Raw genomic sequence first — 14,927 nt, 5'->3', positions numbered from 1 at the left:
AAACCGTTCAGAAAAGATGTATACCAAACAATGAAAAGTCCTTTATTGCCATCAGAACATGAGTGAGAAAACCAGAGACAAAATCTGACAAAGAGTGAGGAGTCGACTGTACAACCAGCATCCACACACAGGCACACACACACACACACACACACACACAGCAGTCTTTCAACAGGACGCTAGGGGGTACAGACACACAAGGATATACAGTACTCACACAATGAGGTATAAAGGTAAACACAAACACACCAGATAGGGGCTTCGTCCTCTCTCACACACACACACACACACATGCAACTGAACCAAGGTACAAATACTTGAGTGCTCGTTCATCCTTTAATAAAAACACGACATACAGGCGAGCAGAAATGTATGACAGCAGCATCTGGGTCACCTCAACCACACTCCCATTCATCTGTCTCTCGAAAACCTTTGGTCATGTGGACGCTCGCTTGTCATGCACAACGTTGCCCTCGTAAAATGTTAATACTTTGTGAGACTTGCGACAACTTGTGAGCAAAAGAAACAAAGGGTGGGGGGGGGGGAAATCTCCCTTCCTAACTGGTGTCCACCGATTAAAAACATGGCCCTTCCTGGCGGATGAGGTGGGGATGGGGGCGAAATGTTTTTGAAGTCACAAATTGTTTCTCTCTTCAAAAAGGTAGAGTTTCTACGTTAGTTGGACATTCAATGTGTACATTAGCAGCAATTCTAGTGAATGAAACAATGGCTTGATAAGTCAGATTAATAACACCCTTTCCTCATGCACGGGACAGGCACCACCTACTACTCGTTAACTAAATGCCATGCACGATAGAAAAATAGACTGCAAACTCACAAGACATAGAAATCAAAGTTCGTCTCCAGAGAAGAGGTTGATTTCACTTCAGTTTTTTATTTCAGGTTTTTTTTATTTTTTTTTCCTAAGATGTGGAAATAGCAACAAAAGAAACTTGAGAGCGGTAAACCAAGACAACAGTAACAACATGAGCAGAGAGCCACTGGAGGGTTTTTCGACTTCCTCTCGTACTCCCCCCGTCTGCCAACCCAAACCGCCGGGTCCAAAGACCGACGCCTCGCTCGCCCTGTTCGGTTTTCCCCCCCGTCGCCCGACCTCTACTTGGCGCCGTGCGGGGGCGACCGCGTCGGCTTGCACGCGCCCGATCTCGCGAGTATGGGGGGGGGGGGGGGCCCTGTGTGTCTCGTGGCTCTCGTGTCATTTGAAGCTGTCCCATTCCCCACCGTCCAGGCCCTCCCCCCGCCCCCTCCTTCACCCCACTAGCAGCACCCGTCCCAGAAAGGTGGTCGCCCCTCGTGTGCATCCGGAGCTGTGCGCTGCAGTGGTTTATCAAGACACTAGTGTGGCTGGAAGCTAGCACCGCCGCCCCCCTCCGACACAGAGAAAGAGGCACGGTGCAGTTCTCTTTTTTTTTTTTTTAAAGTCTAAATCTATGTAGTTCACGTCTGGTCTCTCAGTCTGTCCTGTTTTACAAGGCTGTGACGGGAGCCACCCTGGACCCTCAAAAAAACACCTCATGACAGGTCGGGAGGAGGAAGACGCCCCTCAGGCCCGTGGATGAGTAGAGATGCCTCGCCGTGCGACCCCGCCCAGGGCTGCCTCACGCTTTGTTACCTCACACCTCCATCAGTTTTGTGGTTTGCCAAACATCTCGCACACGTAGACGCAGGCTATGACCCCCGACGCCGTCCGGTCTACGCGGGATGAGGACGAGCGCCTTGAATTTCGCGTTTGGCACCGGACTTCTTTTTGCCTCATGTTGGCTCGCCGCTCCCTCCTCCTCCTCTTCTATGTCCTCTAGTCACTCACTTAACTCCTCACTCCCTCACAGGTCTGTTCTCTTTCTCCGAACCGTCTCTCACTTCCTCCCCAAAAAAACCTGGTAGAATACGTCGCCCTTATTTCTTCCTCTTGGGAAACAAAAACAAACTTAAATGGAAAAAAAACTCAAGTTTTTTTTTTTTATTATTATTATTTTTTTTCAAATTCAAGGCACAATGTCTATCAATATCTGTCTGTCTGTCTCCACCCGGGTTCAGTGTGCGGACATCGCGTCACATAAGCTATTGGACTGTCTGCTTGTGCGCCGCTACCTACAGCTTACATCTCTCCAGTCTGCACTTTAACACCGTTAAAGAGACGCGTCTGTTTTGGTTGAGAGAGCGACCGCCAAGTCCAAACCAGTGATAAACAATGAACGAAATCAACATAACGAAAAATACACAAATAAAGACAACCGTTTCAAAAAACAAAACAACAAAAAAAAAAAGTCTCGTCCTGTTTCTCGTATTTCAGTATTTTTAAAAATCAAGTCATATCCACCAGCTCTTTTTTGGCAAGCTAGTTGTTTTTTTGTATTTTTTTTTTAAATAAGCACTAAGTACTGATAGATAGGATAGCATACACCGTTAACGTGTGTTTTTAAGTAGATGCGTTTGTCGTTTTTTTGTACTTTTTCACTCTCATAGTATGAATTCAGGTATTTTGTCAGGTACTTTTTCACTCATCGGTTTAAGGTTTAAGTTAATGCAAGCAGGGACAGAGTTTGCCATGGAGTCTTGCTCTAGACTTGGGTTCGCGAGGGGCAGGGCCGTCTCTTTACGAGACCCCGTTGACCAAGGTCAGGGTCTCGCTGCCCGAGGTCATGCCTTTGCTGGGGGAACCCTTGGAGGGCGTTTGCTCATCCTTAGTGGCGCTGGTCCCGTTCTCCTGTGAGAGGGGCGGGGAGAGGTGGTTAAAAAGGTGAGTCTCTGATTTATGTCAATAAAACTGAAGCCAAGGTCAATGTTTGCGTTCCTGCCTGTACCTTGGGCTCGGGGCCAGCGTGGTTTTCCTTCTGTGGCAGGTTCTGTCTGCTCTGGGACTCGGCACGGGAAATGTAGTCAGCAACAGTCACTGGGAACACATTGAGATCCGTTAGCTATAATCAGAGCTACGTTGTACATGAAGCACACCGCAGGACAGAGACTCAAAATGGTGTTGCTTGAAGAAAGGCAGTCAGCAACTGTCGCAATCAAGCCGTCCAACAGAGAGCGATCTAAGCCCGTTCCTCCTGAAGAGATAACACACTCACCACTTTCAGCTGGCTGTCTGTCACGGCTGGCCGAACCTCCCTCCGGGCGGTTGCCGCGATTGCGGCGGCGGCGGCTTCTGTTGCGGCGCTGTGGTCGCGCCTCATCATCTGACGGTCAAATGAGGAAAATAAGAGGTTACCGCCTGCTTCCATCAAGGGTAGAGATTTACAATGTGCGTTTCCGTTTCAAAGCGAGCTTCTTCTCACCCAGTCCGTTCTCACTGGGGGCGGCCTGGCCGTCCGACTCCGTGGCGGCGTCCATCACGCTGGGCTCCTGGTCGTTGCGGCGGCGGCGGGAGCGTCTGCGGCGTTCTCCTCCCTCACTGGTGTCTGCGTCAGCCAGCTCTCCCTCACCCTCCAGCAGGGAGTACGGGTTACTGTCTGGGTCCCTCAGCACTGGATAAAAACACAGAAAAGTAGTGTTGCAACCACACCGCAAACAATCTTCTCTGGTTTTAATTTATTTACGTTAAATTCAACACAATCTGATCACAAAACATATTGTGAATCTCCTGAAGCCGACTTATACTGGAAATTATGCACAACTAACATGCCTCTGATTCTCAGCTGAGCTCTCCTTAATAGATAGAGTGGGAGGAACATACCGTATGTATACATGCATGTATGTGTGTGCACATATGTACGTGTGTGTACACAAATGTATGCATGTAGGTGTAGGTGTGTGTGTGCATGCATATATATATATATGTGTGTGTGTGTGTGTGTGTGCAAATATGTATGCATGTATGAAAAATAAGGCACAAATCTTGGGAAGACTTCTCGACCTGTTTAGCAGCGTCATACAGTTTCTCATCTTATTAGTATTGTTTTGTAATTATGATGATGATGATGATGATGATGAGGTTATTTAACACCCTAAGTGGACTGAAGGTGGAACGTGAGGCCCTTGATGGTTGGCGACCTGAACATGGGCTCTACCTACCTGAGCTGATGGAGTTGGAAGGTTTGGCGCCCGGCCCCCCGCGGCCTCGCCCTGAGTTGGTGCCTCGGCCCCTGCCGCCCCGTCGGGAGCCTCGCTCGTCCCCCCCGATGCCGCGGGGCCGCTGCTCGCGCTCGCTAACGTCCTCCGACTCAGACGCGTTGGACAATTCAGAGTTTGTGCCTGGATGAAGCAGAGACGATGGATGTTACAAATAAACACAAAGGAAACAACAATGGCAAATCACTTTTGATGTCTTCCATTCTATACATACTCTCAGATGTGTCCGCTTCATTCTCACCATAACCAGAGTACTGGCTGTTGGAGGCCCTCCGGCCCCGGCCGCGGCCCCCATAGGTGCGGGAGGTGTGAAGTGAGTTGGTGCTCTCATCTGTCAGGTAGCCTTTCTCCCGCTCAACACCGGGGCCCCCGGTCCGGTTAGCGGGGGCCCGGTACCCGACCCCGATCTGACGGAGCTGCTCGTCAATCTGGAGACGCTCGAGGCGCAGCTGCTCCACCTCCTGCAGGACGGAGGGGCGGGACAACGGCGCAGGAGTGAATTAATCAAAATTAAGTCACATGAATCGATTATCAAAGTGAGTTCTGAATGGCCACAAAAAAAGTGCAACAACTGATGCAATCAAGGATAATTTTTATATTAAAAATAATAATTATGAAAACTATGACGTCAATTCCAGTATTACAGGGCTTTCTACTCACAACAATAACCAATGTTGTTGCTGACCTTTCACTATGTTGACTGAGCCCCGGTCCTAAAACCACGTGCTGCTGGTCTGTGCAGGCGCCGTGGGTGTTATTACATCACTCTACCACTAAGTGGCAGTAATGCATAAAGTTCTGTATGGATGGACATTGTCTCCTCACTTTTTAATCTTTACCAGACTTATAACACGTGGAATCGGTTGCCAAGAGTTGCCTCAAGGACCCTAAAAAAAAATGGGGTAAACTGTGGTTGACAAGGACAAACGATGACAGCGATAATTATCAGTTTGAATAATCATTCAAACAATTCTCCAGCTACTTAATATCATCTCGCTGTGGAGCCTCTGAACCACAATGCCGGGATAAATTTAAAAAGGTCCAGTTTTTAATGTTTGCCGGCACTGACATGACACTTTTAAAAAGTTGCAGATTGCCATCTTCTTTGATGAGGGAGCTGGACTTTGGCCTCTAATGGCAGCAGCGCAATGACAGCCGTTTCTATCATGGCTGATTTGAAGGAGGGGGGGGGGGTCTCACATCACAGTGTGACAGCTGCATCCACCAACGACAGCTGAGCCTCATGGGAGGCGTGAAGGAAGTGAAGCAGGGGCAACGGGGGGCAACGGGGGGCAACGGAGGTGGTGGTGGTGGTCTGGTGTTATTTTTGGAAGCTGAGGGTCCAGATAGCTGGTAATCTAAACTCATGTGTACCCTTCGCCCCATCCCAGAGAGAGGGGCTATTAATAAAAGCTCATGAGGTAAGGCCGAAACGAGGTGCTCTCAGCAGCTTTCCTCATGTGGTGTTGGGGGGGGAACAGGTGAGCGACTAATATGAAATGACCCTACATATAACACGTATGCCCCACACGGTCTAAAAAAAAATGTACCAACCTGAAGGTAGGACACATGGTACTCCAGCAGAGCCTGAGCGTTGCTGATGTTCTCTTTAGTTCCCACAAACACGAAGGGAACCAGGCCCTGATGAAGACACACAGAGGGGGAGATAAGGAGTTGAGTTTCCAATTAAAAAAAAACAGATACTCATCACTTTAAATGCTGAGGCCCATTATTTTTGGGAGAAGAAACAATCACGGTAGGAAACAAAGTAGGAAATAGCATTTTAAGTGGAATTGGAAACTGATTTTTTTTTTGAATGATTAGAAATACTTGAGCGTCGCAGGAAGCAAACAGAAACATATCAATCCATCGGAGACAGCCGAGAACAGCAGACGGCACATGGGACTTTTACAGTCGATCTTTCACCTCTTTGCCGTTGGCGGTGTCGTCCCTGCTCGCCCCCTGCCGGCCTCCCTCCTCCCGGGGAAGCTTCTTGTCGTTGTCTCCCTCGATCCGCACACGGACCACGCCGGACTTGTCCACAATCTCCTGAATGACTTTGCCACTCTTGCCGATGACTTTGCCTGTGCGAGAGAGAGGGAGGGGGAGAGAAAGAAGTAGAACGCCGGGAGGATAAGAGAGCGTACATGTGGAGTGTGTCGAGTGGGACAAAATGTAGCTCACTCACCTACGAGGTTCCTGGGTACCTGAAAGAAGTCTTCTTTGAATTCTAGAAACTCTCTCGCCTGCTTTACTGCCTCTGGGCTCTGAAACACAACACAACCATTAGTCCACATTTCACTACAGTGCATCTATACAAACACTGGCACTGGAACTGTCACTTAGCGGCGTACCTCTCCGTAGATCCTAAACGTGCAGCTTTCCTCCTCCAACTCGATCGCCGTGACACCGGCCACCTTCCTCGCCTGCTGGATGTTGGCGCCGTGGGAGCCGATGGCGAGGCCCATCAGGTCCTCCCTGACCTTCACCTCCTCCTGGTATGCTGAGGCTAACTGCTTACTTGTCTGGGAGAGGAAACACACGTTTGGTTTGTGTGCAAATGTATGAACTGCGGTTGACTAGTTAGTTAACACACTTACAGGCTAAATTAAGTGCGATTGACAGGATGTGTGCGTCAAATTTTAAAGTAGGTTTACCTCCAGATGTTTGGTGGCTTCTTCGTTGCGGGACATTAGCATAAGCTTGGTACGGATGCTGCGGAAATGCATTTCGCTCAGAAGAGATGCACGCTTTACTGTGGTTTCATTTGTAGACTGAAGAGGACAAAGACAAGAAAAGAAAAAGGGTCAGTGTTTGTGAATATGAGTGTATTAGAGGAGAGGAGAGAACTGTTGTCATTGTATTACTTTAGTCTAGAAAATCAGAGCGGCTGGAAGAGGAAAGAAGATATGCAAGGAGGAGGTGCGACCCGGCTGAAGTGACTGTTAGTGACGACTCACCAGCACGATGAGCTCGTGTGTTTGGGTGCTGTAGAAGATGCAGTTGGCTCCGATTGCTTTCCGAAACTCTTTGTGAATGTTGTCGTTTTCACAGCTGTCGATAAGAAAACAATCAGCGGCCTCGTTCGTTATCGGGCCCGGTGCAACGCTCGCGTTAATTCAAATGAATCTATCTTCAGGTGCGTCAACTTGACACTCACATGTCCCTCAGGTCTTCTGGGACGGGGATGGGGACCTTGTGGAAGGAGCTTCGAGAGGAAGGGCTGTTGGGGTTGAGGGGCCTGATGCGCTCCGCTGTGACGATCTCGTTGTATGTGGCGTCGCACGCCGCGTATTCTATCACGTAGAACTGAAAACGGCACACATCGAGACACACAGTGTTAATAGTGGAACCACAAATGACAAGACATTACATTTAGCTGACGGGTTTATCCAAAGCGATTTACAATAAGTGCATTCAACCGGCAGTACGAACTCAGACCAAGAAAGTACAATTTCTTCAATAAAGTTAAACTACAAAGTGCTATCAGTAAGAGACATTTAAGTGCTACTTTCTTTATTTAAGGTATAGTTAAAAAAAGATGTGTTTTTTAGTTTGTGGGGGAAGATGTAGAGACTTTCTGCTGTGCTGATGTCAATGGGGAGCTCGTTCCAGCATTGAGGGGACGACACACAAATGTTGGACAGCCCGGATGACCAATGTGAGTGAGGAAGAAAAACACACACACAAGCCAAGAGACACACTGAGCACTGCTGAATTCAATCCATATAAAAACTCTGACTCAGCTGTCACGTTAAAGATTCATTGACGTCCGCTCGCGAATAAAAAATTAATGGATGTCCACTTTCGAATTAAGAAACAATATTTCACATCAAAAATGCATCCATTCATCTACTGAATGAAGCTACACAACACTCTTTTCCCAGTTTCTTCAGGTTTTGAGAAAACACAAGGTGAAACGGACGAGGTGCACCACGGTGAGATGGAGAAAGATAAAAAAAAAAATGCAGAGAAAGAAAAAAGGGGGGGGGGGAAGACAAAGTGAGGCAAGTTCAGATGAACACTGCACACTGCATGCTCAAAAGGACAGAATTAAAGCCATCAGTCAATGCTAGACATTCCTGCAGGCTCATATCAGACTGCTCCAAATAACAGCCCTCCACCGGCAGCAACTCCCCCCGGCACAGTAGCACTACAATGCGGTCCTCTGCCATATCCCACTGACCCAATATTCAACCTGCAGCTCGTGCTGGTGGTGACTAAAAGCCCGCTTTGGTTCTCGGCTATTAGAAACATGAAAATAAAAATACGTCAACGGCGCCCGTCGGACCGAAACCGGTCGCTAGAAATCTATTTCGTCACAAGAAGTCGGTGTGAGGAAAAAGCACGGGGTGTATGGGAAACGTAATTTGAAGGCACAATGTCGGACCACATCAGGGCACAGCGGCTCTTTGAGCTCATTACCCGGCAGTTACTACAGGCCTGTATTCACTCTCAAGACAGCAGTACTCGGCTCAATAAAGAGCTGCTGGCAATACAACAAAACACTGATGGTAAAGGGGAAGATAATAGCTACATATTAAATATTGACGCGAGCCCAGTTGGAGCTAATTACTCACAATAATAATATTAGTCAATTTTAACTAAATAGCTCGAGGATTTTTTTACGCCCCGGGAACCAAAAGAAAATCCTTCAGTGCATTTTCACCACATTCAAGGCTCTCGGATCAGAAAAAAACTGTTTTGCAAGCATGGTGTTCTCTGTAATGTGCTGTTGTGTGACCATAGAGCGTTGTTTACATTAATGGAGACATACAGAGGTGGAAAGGAGGTAAAAACACCATTAAGACACCATCGAAGCAGAGTTCACAGTTTCAGTTCTTTCCCCCCCATCTCCTCCTTTTCAAATCTATTCTTTAAATGTTTATGATTCTTGGTTCATGGGACCGCTTACCTCTCCCTTCATCATACGGACTCGGGCTAGCCACCAGCCACATGGCTCCTGTTCGTTGGCCCTCGAGTAAACCTGTGAGGAGATACGCAGTGAATTAGGCAACAACAACTAAATGTTGCACTTCACAGTAACTGTACTTGAAAACAGTTTGCAGTCGGAGGAAAGACGCGTTGACGGTGAATCGGCCTTGGCTGCAGAAGCAGACGGGATGCATGCATGTTGTACAACTAACTACTGTTGTGTGACATGGAGAATATGCTCGGTCAAATTGTTGAATATTGCAAAGACTCAAGTGCGCAACTTTCAGACAGGACGAGTCAGTCGAAAGTCAATGCTAGCCAATAATGATCCTCCTGGTGAGGTGCAGAGACACCGAGGCCTCGAGTCATGGGGTTAGTGAAAACTCAGGTGGATGAGCCTTACCTCCACCTCCTCTCCTTCGCCAATGTCCTTGTTGTATTCGGCTGGAGGAGGCAACCGCACGTCGCTGAAGGGCAACTGTCTCTCTGGCTGCCAGCTACAGCAACAAAACAAACAAAAACACTGGTCAGTTCATCAACAAGCCCCGGAAACAAACCGTCACGCTGTTACGTTGTTCACGCTGCCCAACTCCAGCACCTCACATTGGGATTGTAATGACATGGGTGCATTACTCACTCTGCTGTGCAGAACATGAACAGAAATAATGACAATAAGAATGGAACTGGGTCATTACAAACTGTGCCCGGACATTGAGTGACTATTTCATTGTATAGTGCACTTCACAACCTGAAAATAGCTCCAAAAAAGTGTCAAAATGTTCAGTCAATGAACAGCTCACTCTGTATTGATATGCTTTTTTTTTTTAAAGCAAATTTTCACCAAGCGCCTTATTATTATAAATTATATTCAATATGCTACTTCAACTACGCCATGTGCTCAGAAAGTAAAAGGAGAAAGGGGGAGGAGGGGCATGGTCCCAAAAACAGCAGGCCACCATACTGCCACCCCTCCCACCCCGCATACCATGGGTCACTATTTTTAGGGGCACCCCGCTCTACAAGCTGAGATAAAGAGGCACCAGGGGGATGGGTAGTGGAAAGGGACAGTAGGTGGGGCTATGACTACATGCTATCAGACTGGCAAGGGCAGGACGGATCAGAGCAGGAGGTTAAAAAAGAAAAAAGAAAGAGTTAGAGACATGTATGGACAGCTGCATGCCAAGCACAGGTGCTGAAGGGGACAATTTTGAATGCGTGGGTGAAGCTCGGAGCAGCCATCGCAACTCACCATTACTACAGTTCAAGCTTCATTCCCCCCCCCCCTCCTCCCACGTACGGCCTATTTATCATAACCCAGACGAACTAAAGGAAAACTTACTTGTTTTCAAAAACAATTGTGAGCGAGTCTTCGTGGACATCTTTGATGTAACCCTAAGAGAAAAGCAGAGAGGCAGAATTTTATTCCCGGGAACGCTGGAGACAGACAGTGATGAGGGGTGGGGCTGCGAGCGTTTGATTTTGCATGTAAACAACCCGAAGACAGCTGACTTGGAAGCCATGCCAGACCAATACTGTGACCGTCGCTGAAAAAGGGCATCCGAGGCTTTTTTGGAAGCGAGACATTTCATCCCAAACACAATTCTCTGGCTGTGAATTCAGTGCTGGGTAAAGTGACGATGAACACTGACTCCTCCTGGCAGCACAAACAGCCTGGAAATTTCTCTCTCTCACACACAGGGAATTGAATGCATGAGTTTTTTTTCTTTGTATTCAAAGTGGGAATACTGTAGTTTTTCAAGCAGCGTGCTCCTGAGGGCACTCACTCAGCCCAGCCTATATGGACATATATGCGATAGCTCAGTGACAACTACTACTGGAGACACTTAAACGTGTGACTTGTCCATCCACAGATCCGTCACAGCGTGGTGGGTGTGGTCTGTCTCGGTGTGACACTGCCTTACATGGGACAGAGCGGTCAGGCAGTATCCTGAAAGCTGGCTGTCAGAGTTGGGGTGTGGATTCACCTGCCGGAAAGGTGCTGCCTTTGCACTGCAAGAGCTGGCTAGGAGCTTCAGCCTGGATGATGGGAAAAGTGTGTGTAGTCATATTGGGGTTGCTTTTTCCACCCGTCAAGAAGGGAATTCTTTGCCACAACTATTATTATCAATCCCCACCTACTGCCGTCTTGAAATAGTCACAGGCAATGGTCAAACACGCCTCTGTATCTACATGAACGGTTCTCAAGAAGCAGTCAGCAACGACAACATATGGAACTGAAAAAGGGGCTCATCCTCCAATTTCGCATTAGGAGTCAGCTAGATGTGCATGTTGTGTCAGGTTATGTATTGCTACCACCAAATACTTCCATGTCAAAGGGCAGGCAAGCCCTCCATCTAACGTGACATGACTGGTGGAAAGGTGGGGGCAGAGAAGGGGCTCCAGGCAGCTTCGTAATGAGAGGTCCCCTCAGACCAGTAGCCACCAGCAGGTCCACGTGGTGAGCAGGACCTTTTGGGCCAGAGGGGGCAGGTTTGCAACCTTCCTCGCCCACAACCTTCTTTTCCAACAACAAAAAAAGCCACAGTGTTTAGATAAACACAATTACTTTTCCTGCTTATGATAAAATGAAAATAAAATGTGCTTTATTGATGCAAGGTACCCAGCCCAAAAAGAAAAGGGAAAATAACTAAATATGACTTGCAATTACCCGACGCTTCATACAAATTATCATGATACACACTGACACTGAAGTGAATTCATAAAAGGAAACAAATGTTTCAGTCACAACAGGAAAGTCACAGCAGAAAAATGGCAGCAAAGGTTTTTCTCCACTCGCTCCCATTAAAAACAACATATTATTTAAAGTAATATGACATTTTGAATGTCACAAACACTTAGCTGTCCGTCTCATTTAACAGCCACAAAATGAGAGCTGTGAGATAATGGAGGTACTAGAGGAGTGGGAGAGTTCATTCATGCCACAGCCAAACTGTCAGTCTGTAAAACAGGACGACAGGTGAAGCACCATGAGGCGAGTAAATATAGGCTCATCTCTAAACCGCCATGTGGTTGCTCGTCTATCTGAACACCCAAAAGACCGAAGAAGAACACATGGAGAAATAACGGTGTTACTAAAAACTAAGAGCATTACAATAAGATATGCCACAAAAGGTTGAGGCTAAAAAGCAGGTGGAGGACATATTCATTGAAATCCTAATTTATAAATTCACATGATTTGACCAACACAAACTTTTAAAGCTTGAGATGCCTTTAAATATTATGAGCGTATATTATTAAACTTGTAGCCATCTTAAATGTGGCGTTTGAAAAACAAGCTGTGACACAGCAGCAATAAAGACTCGAGGTCATGTGTCCAAATAGGAACCTATCATTCCTTTCGAAAATGAGGTAGAATTGAAACATAAACTGATATACCACTTCTTCTCTGGCAGAACAACACACACAAAGCGCCCAAAGGTCCAGTTGTGTAGCTGGAGCGTGGGGTTAGGGACCACATAGATTAGGTAGCCTTTGTGAGCTTTGATATAGCATCTCCTCATACTTGGAAGCTGCACAACAGCTGTCTGATGAGCGGCTCTTACTTCATTTTTAAATGCTTGAATACCACATTTCCAGACGAAGCAACGTGCTTTGCGAAACGGTGCATGCCATGACAAAACCACAGGAACCTGGTTCCTACGTTGTGGCCACTATGCATATTGACAGTGGTAAAAACAATCAAATATAGGCCATACATGGTGATGTCAAGTGCAGTAGCTTCACAGCTAGCTGGAGCTAGCTACCCACCCCACAATGGCCAACCTTAATGGGAACGCAATTCCATCATTGATAGTCAAAACCGGGCCGGAGCTAATATCAGTCAAATAGTTCATGCTAAGCTAGGCCTGGGCTCGGGAAAACAAAACCTCACAGCTCTTTCCGAAACTAAACTTTCAACTGGGACAACTATAAACTACGACTGTGACCAGGTTACCTTGTAGAAGGCCCCATTCGAACCGCGAACTTCCACGGCCAGCCCGTCCATACTCGTCGGTAGTTCCCCACAGCTGAGCTTGTCTGTCGCCGTGAGGACTCCTGGCGAGTCCGGTAACGTTACCACCCCATCCGGTAACGTTACCATCTTGGCCGGCCCTTCGGCGCTCTCCGGCCGCTTGTGGATTTCCAGTGTTTCGGGTGGAGGAAGAGGGGCAGAGGTGAAGGGTTGGGGAGATGGGTGTGATGGTGCCAACTAATGCAACGCAGACGCCGTCTCCCGTAGAGGCTAGTTGAGTGGCTCCGTTGTCCGTTTTTTGTCTGAAAGTGGGATTTGGTGCCCGGGAGCAGAAAGGCACCGCCACGAGCAGTGGTGAAGTCTCGACGTGCGCGAGGAGGAAAAGCAAGCTAATGATGCTACGGCAGGAGGATGCTAGCTGATGGATAATTAGCTGGGAGGCTAGCTATCAACACCTTGATCCCGTCAGTTTTCAGGGATGCTAGCTGGCTAGCATTGGATAGCCCGGTTGCGTTTGTTGGTTGTGCGTGTGGCGCAGTCGTTACGTAGAAAAATTTCACAGAAGTCGTCAGCGGGGGGTCGTTTCTTCAGCCTGTGGTGCAATTTCCACTGGCGTTTCTTTCCCCAAAAAGCGTTTGAGATGCACAGCCGCCCGGCGACTCCTACTCCAACTACCCGTCCCCACAAACACACGCCGATAGAGTGAATCAGAGTGGGACTGAATGACCTCAAACACCCCACCCCTCCATGGCTAAAACCCGCCCACTGGGGAGCCCGGGGCCGTGATTGGTCAAAGGCTATCGCAGTCAACACTAGTGTTCATTCATTGGTTTAGAAAATAAGGGCTGGTCTATAAACGTGACCAATACAATCTAGAGAGTTGCATCCTAACACAATCCATTGGTTTTGCTCCGTGTCAATTATAATTTTATTCAAATTGACTGGCTCACATAACTAATTTTGTCCACTCATTGATGAGTGAGGACCACCAGCCATTGTGTAAACAGCATTAGAGCGAAGTTACTACACATGTAATGAACCAAGCATCAATCCTATCATATGCTCAAAATGTTCAGACTGGGAAAAGGGGAAAACCCCACGCTGAGCTATGCTTTTTATGTTTGTATATGGGGGTTTAATATATGTTTATTCACACATGTCTACACAATGTACATAACAGTCCTGTATATTCAGTATCTGCCCAGCTTCGTTGCCCCTGTCCCTAGTTATTTTTGGTGTAACTACATTGAGAGAGATGGAAAAAAAGGCCCTAAATCACATTCCTTGTATGTTCATGATCCAAAAGTAATAAAGTAAAGTAAACTATGAAACTGTATGGGCAAAGTTAGATAAGTGAGGGTTCCTGAGCACCAGGAATGCAGAAACAAGAAGACAAGACATGATGGAAAAGGAGCATTGTGAGGAAACAGCTGAGAGAAGCACATAGAGGAGGCCAGAGGTCATGGAAACCACACTGTACAAGAATACTCACAGTCGGGGAACCATATTCAATATGGACGGGCAAAAATCTGACGATGACCTGCTCAATTCATTGTTTTATATCTAACCAGTCTTCAAGAAACAGCTGGTTTAACTTTGCAAAAAGTGAAAGAATAGATTTTTAAAAGGGTATAGTAAAAACGGAAACTGTAAAATCTACATAATTTACGTGAGTATTCTTGTACAGTGTGTGTTTTTTGTCTTAATGGTGTTTTGTAATCCCCTTTACCCATCTGTATGTATCCATTAATTTAAACAACACACTGTGGTCCCACAACAGCACATTACAAAGAACAACATAGACAAAAGCAAATGATTGTCTTTGTATGCAGCAGCCAGAAACCCAATAAACGTCAAGACGTATATCATAAAATCTCTTCTAATCAACTTTCAAGCACTGATAATAATGTCATTATAAGGTTACTTT

The 14,927-nt window shown here is 47.0% G+C and overlaps 1 protein-coding gene across 2 annotated transcripts; it reads right to left on the bottom strand.

Moving 5' to 3' along the window:
• Nucleotides 1-21: 21 nt before the first annotated feature.
• On the bottom strand, nt 22-13,708 carry fxr2 (FMR1 autosomal homolog 2). 2 transcript variants are annotated; one of them, XM_068587546.1, is made up of 17 exons: nt 12,983-13,708; nt 10,367-10,419; nt 9,431-9,524; nt 9,008-9,079; nt 7,253-7,401; nt 7,053-7,146; nt 6,750-6,866; nt 6,447-6,617; nt 6,281-6,359; nt 6,019-6,176; nt 5,647-5,733; nt 4,307-4,553; nt 4,036-4,215; nt 3,300-3,488; nt 3,093-3,200; nt 2,826-2,914; nt 22-2,728 (listed from the first exon to the last, which is right to left on the bottom strand). In XM_068587546.1, the coding sequence occupies exons 1-17, from the start codon at nt 13,127-13,129 to the stop codon at nt 2,618-2,620; spliced, it is 2,145 nt and encodes a 714-aa protein (XP_068443647.1). In that variant the 5' UTR covers nt 13,130-13,708; the 3' UTR covers nt 22-2,617. The 2 variants fall into 2 exon arrangements, with proteins under 2 accessions (XP_068443647.1, XP_068443648.1); XM_068587547.1 differs by having other exon boundaries at nt 4,334-4,553.
• Between the last annotated feature and the right edge of the window lie 1,219 nt (nt 13,709-14,927).

This window comes from Clinocottus analis, unplaced genomic scaffold (assembly GCF_023055335.1).
Source record: "Clinocottus analis isolate CAN_PGR_092001 unplaced genomic scaffold, fCliAna1.0.p SCAF_21, whole genome shotgun sequence".
Classification (NCBI taxonomy): Eukaryota; Metazoa; Chordata; class Actinopteri; order Perciformes; family Cottidae; genus Clinocottus; species Clinocottus analis.
The sequence above is the reverse complement of the archived record's forward strand: the minus strand, read 5'-3'. Positions and strand labels throughout refer to the sequence as shown.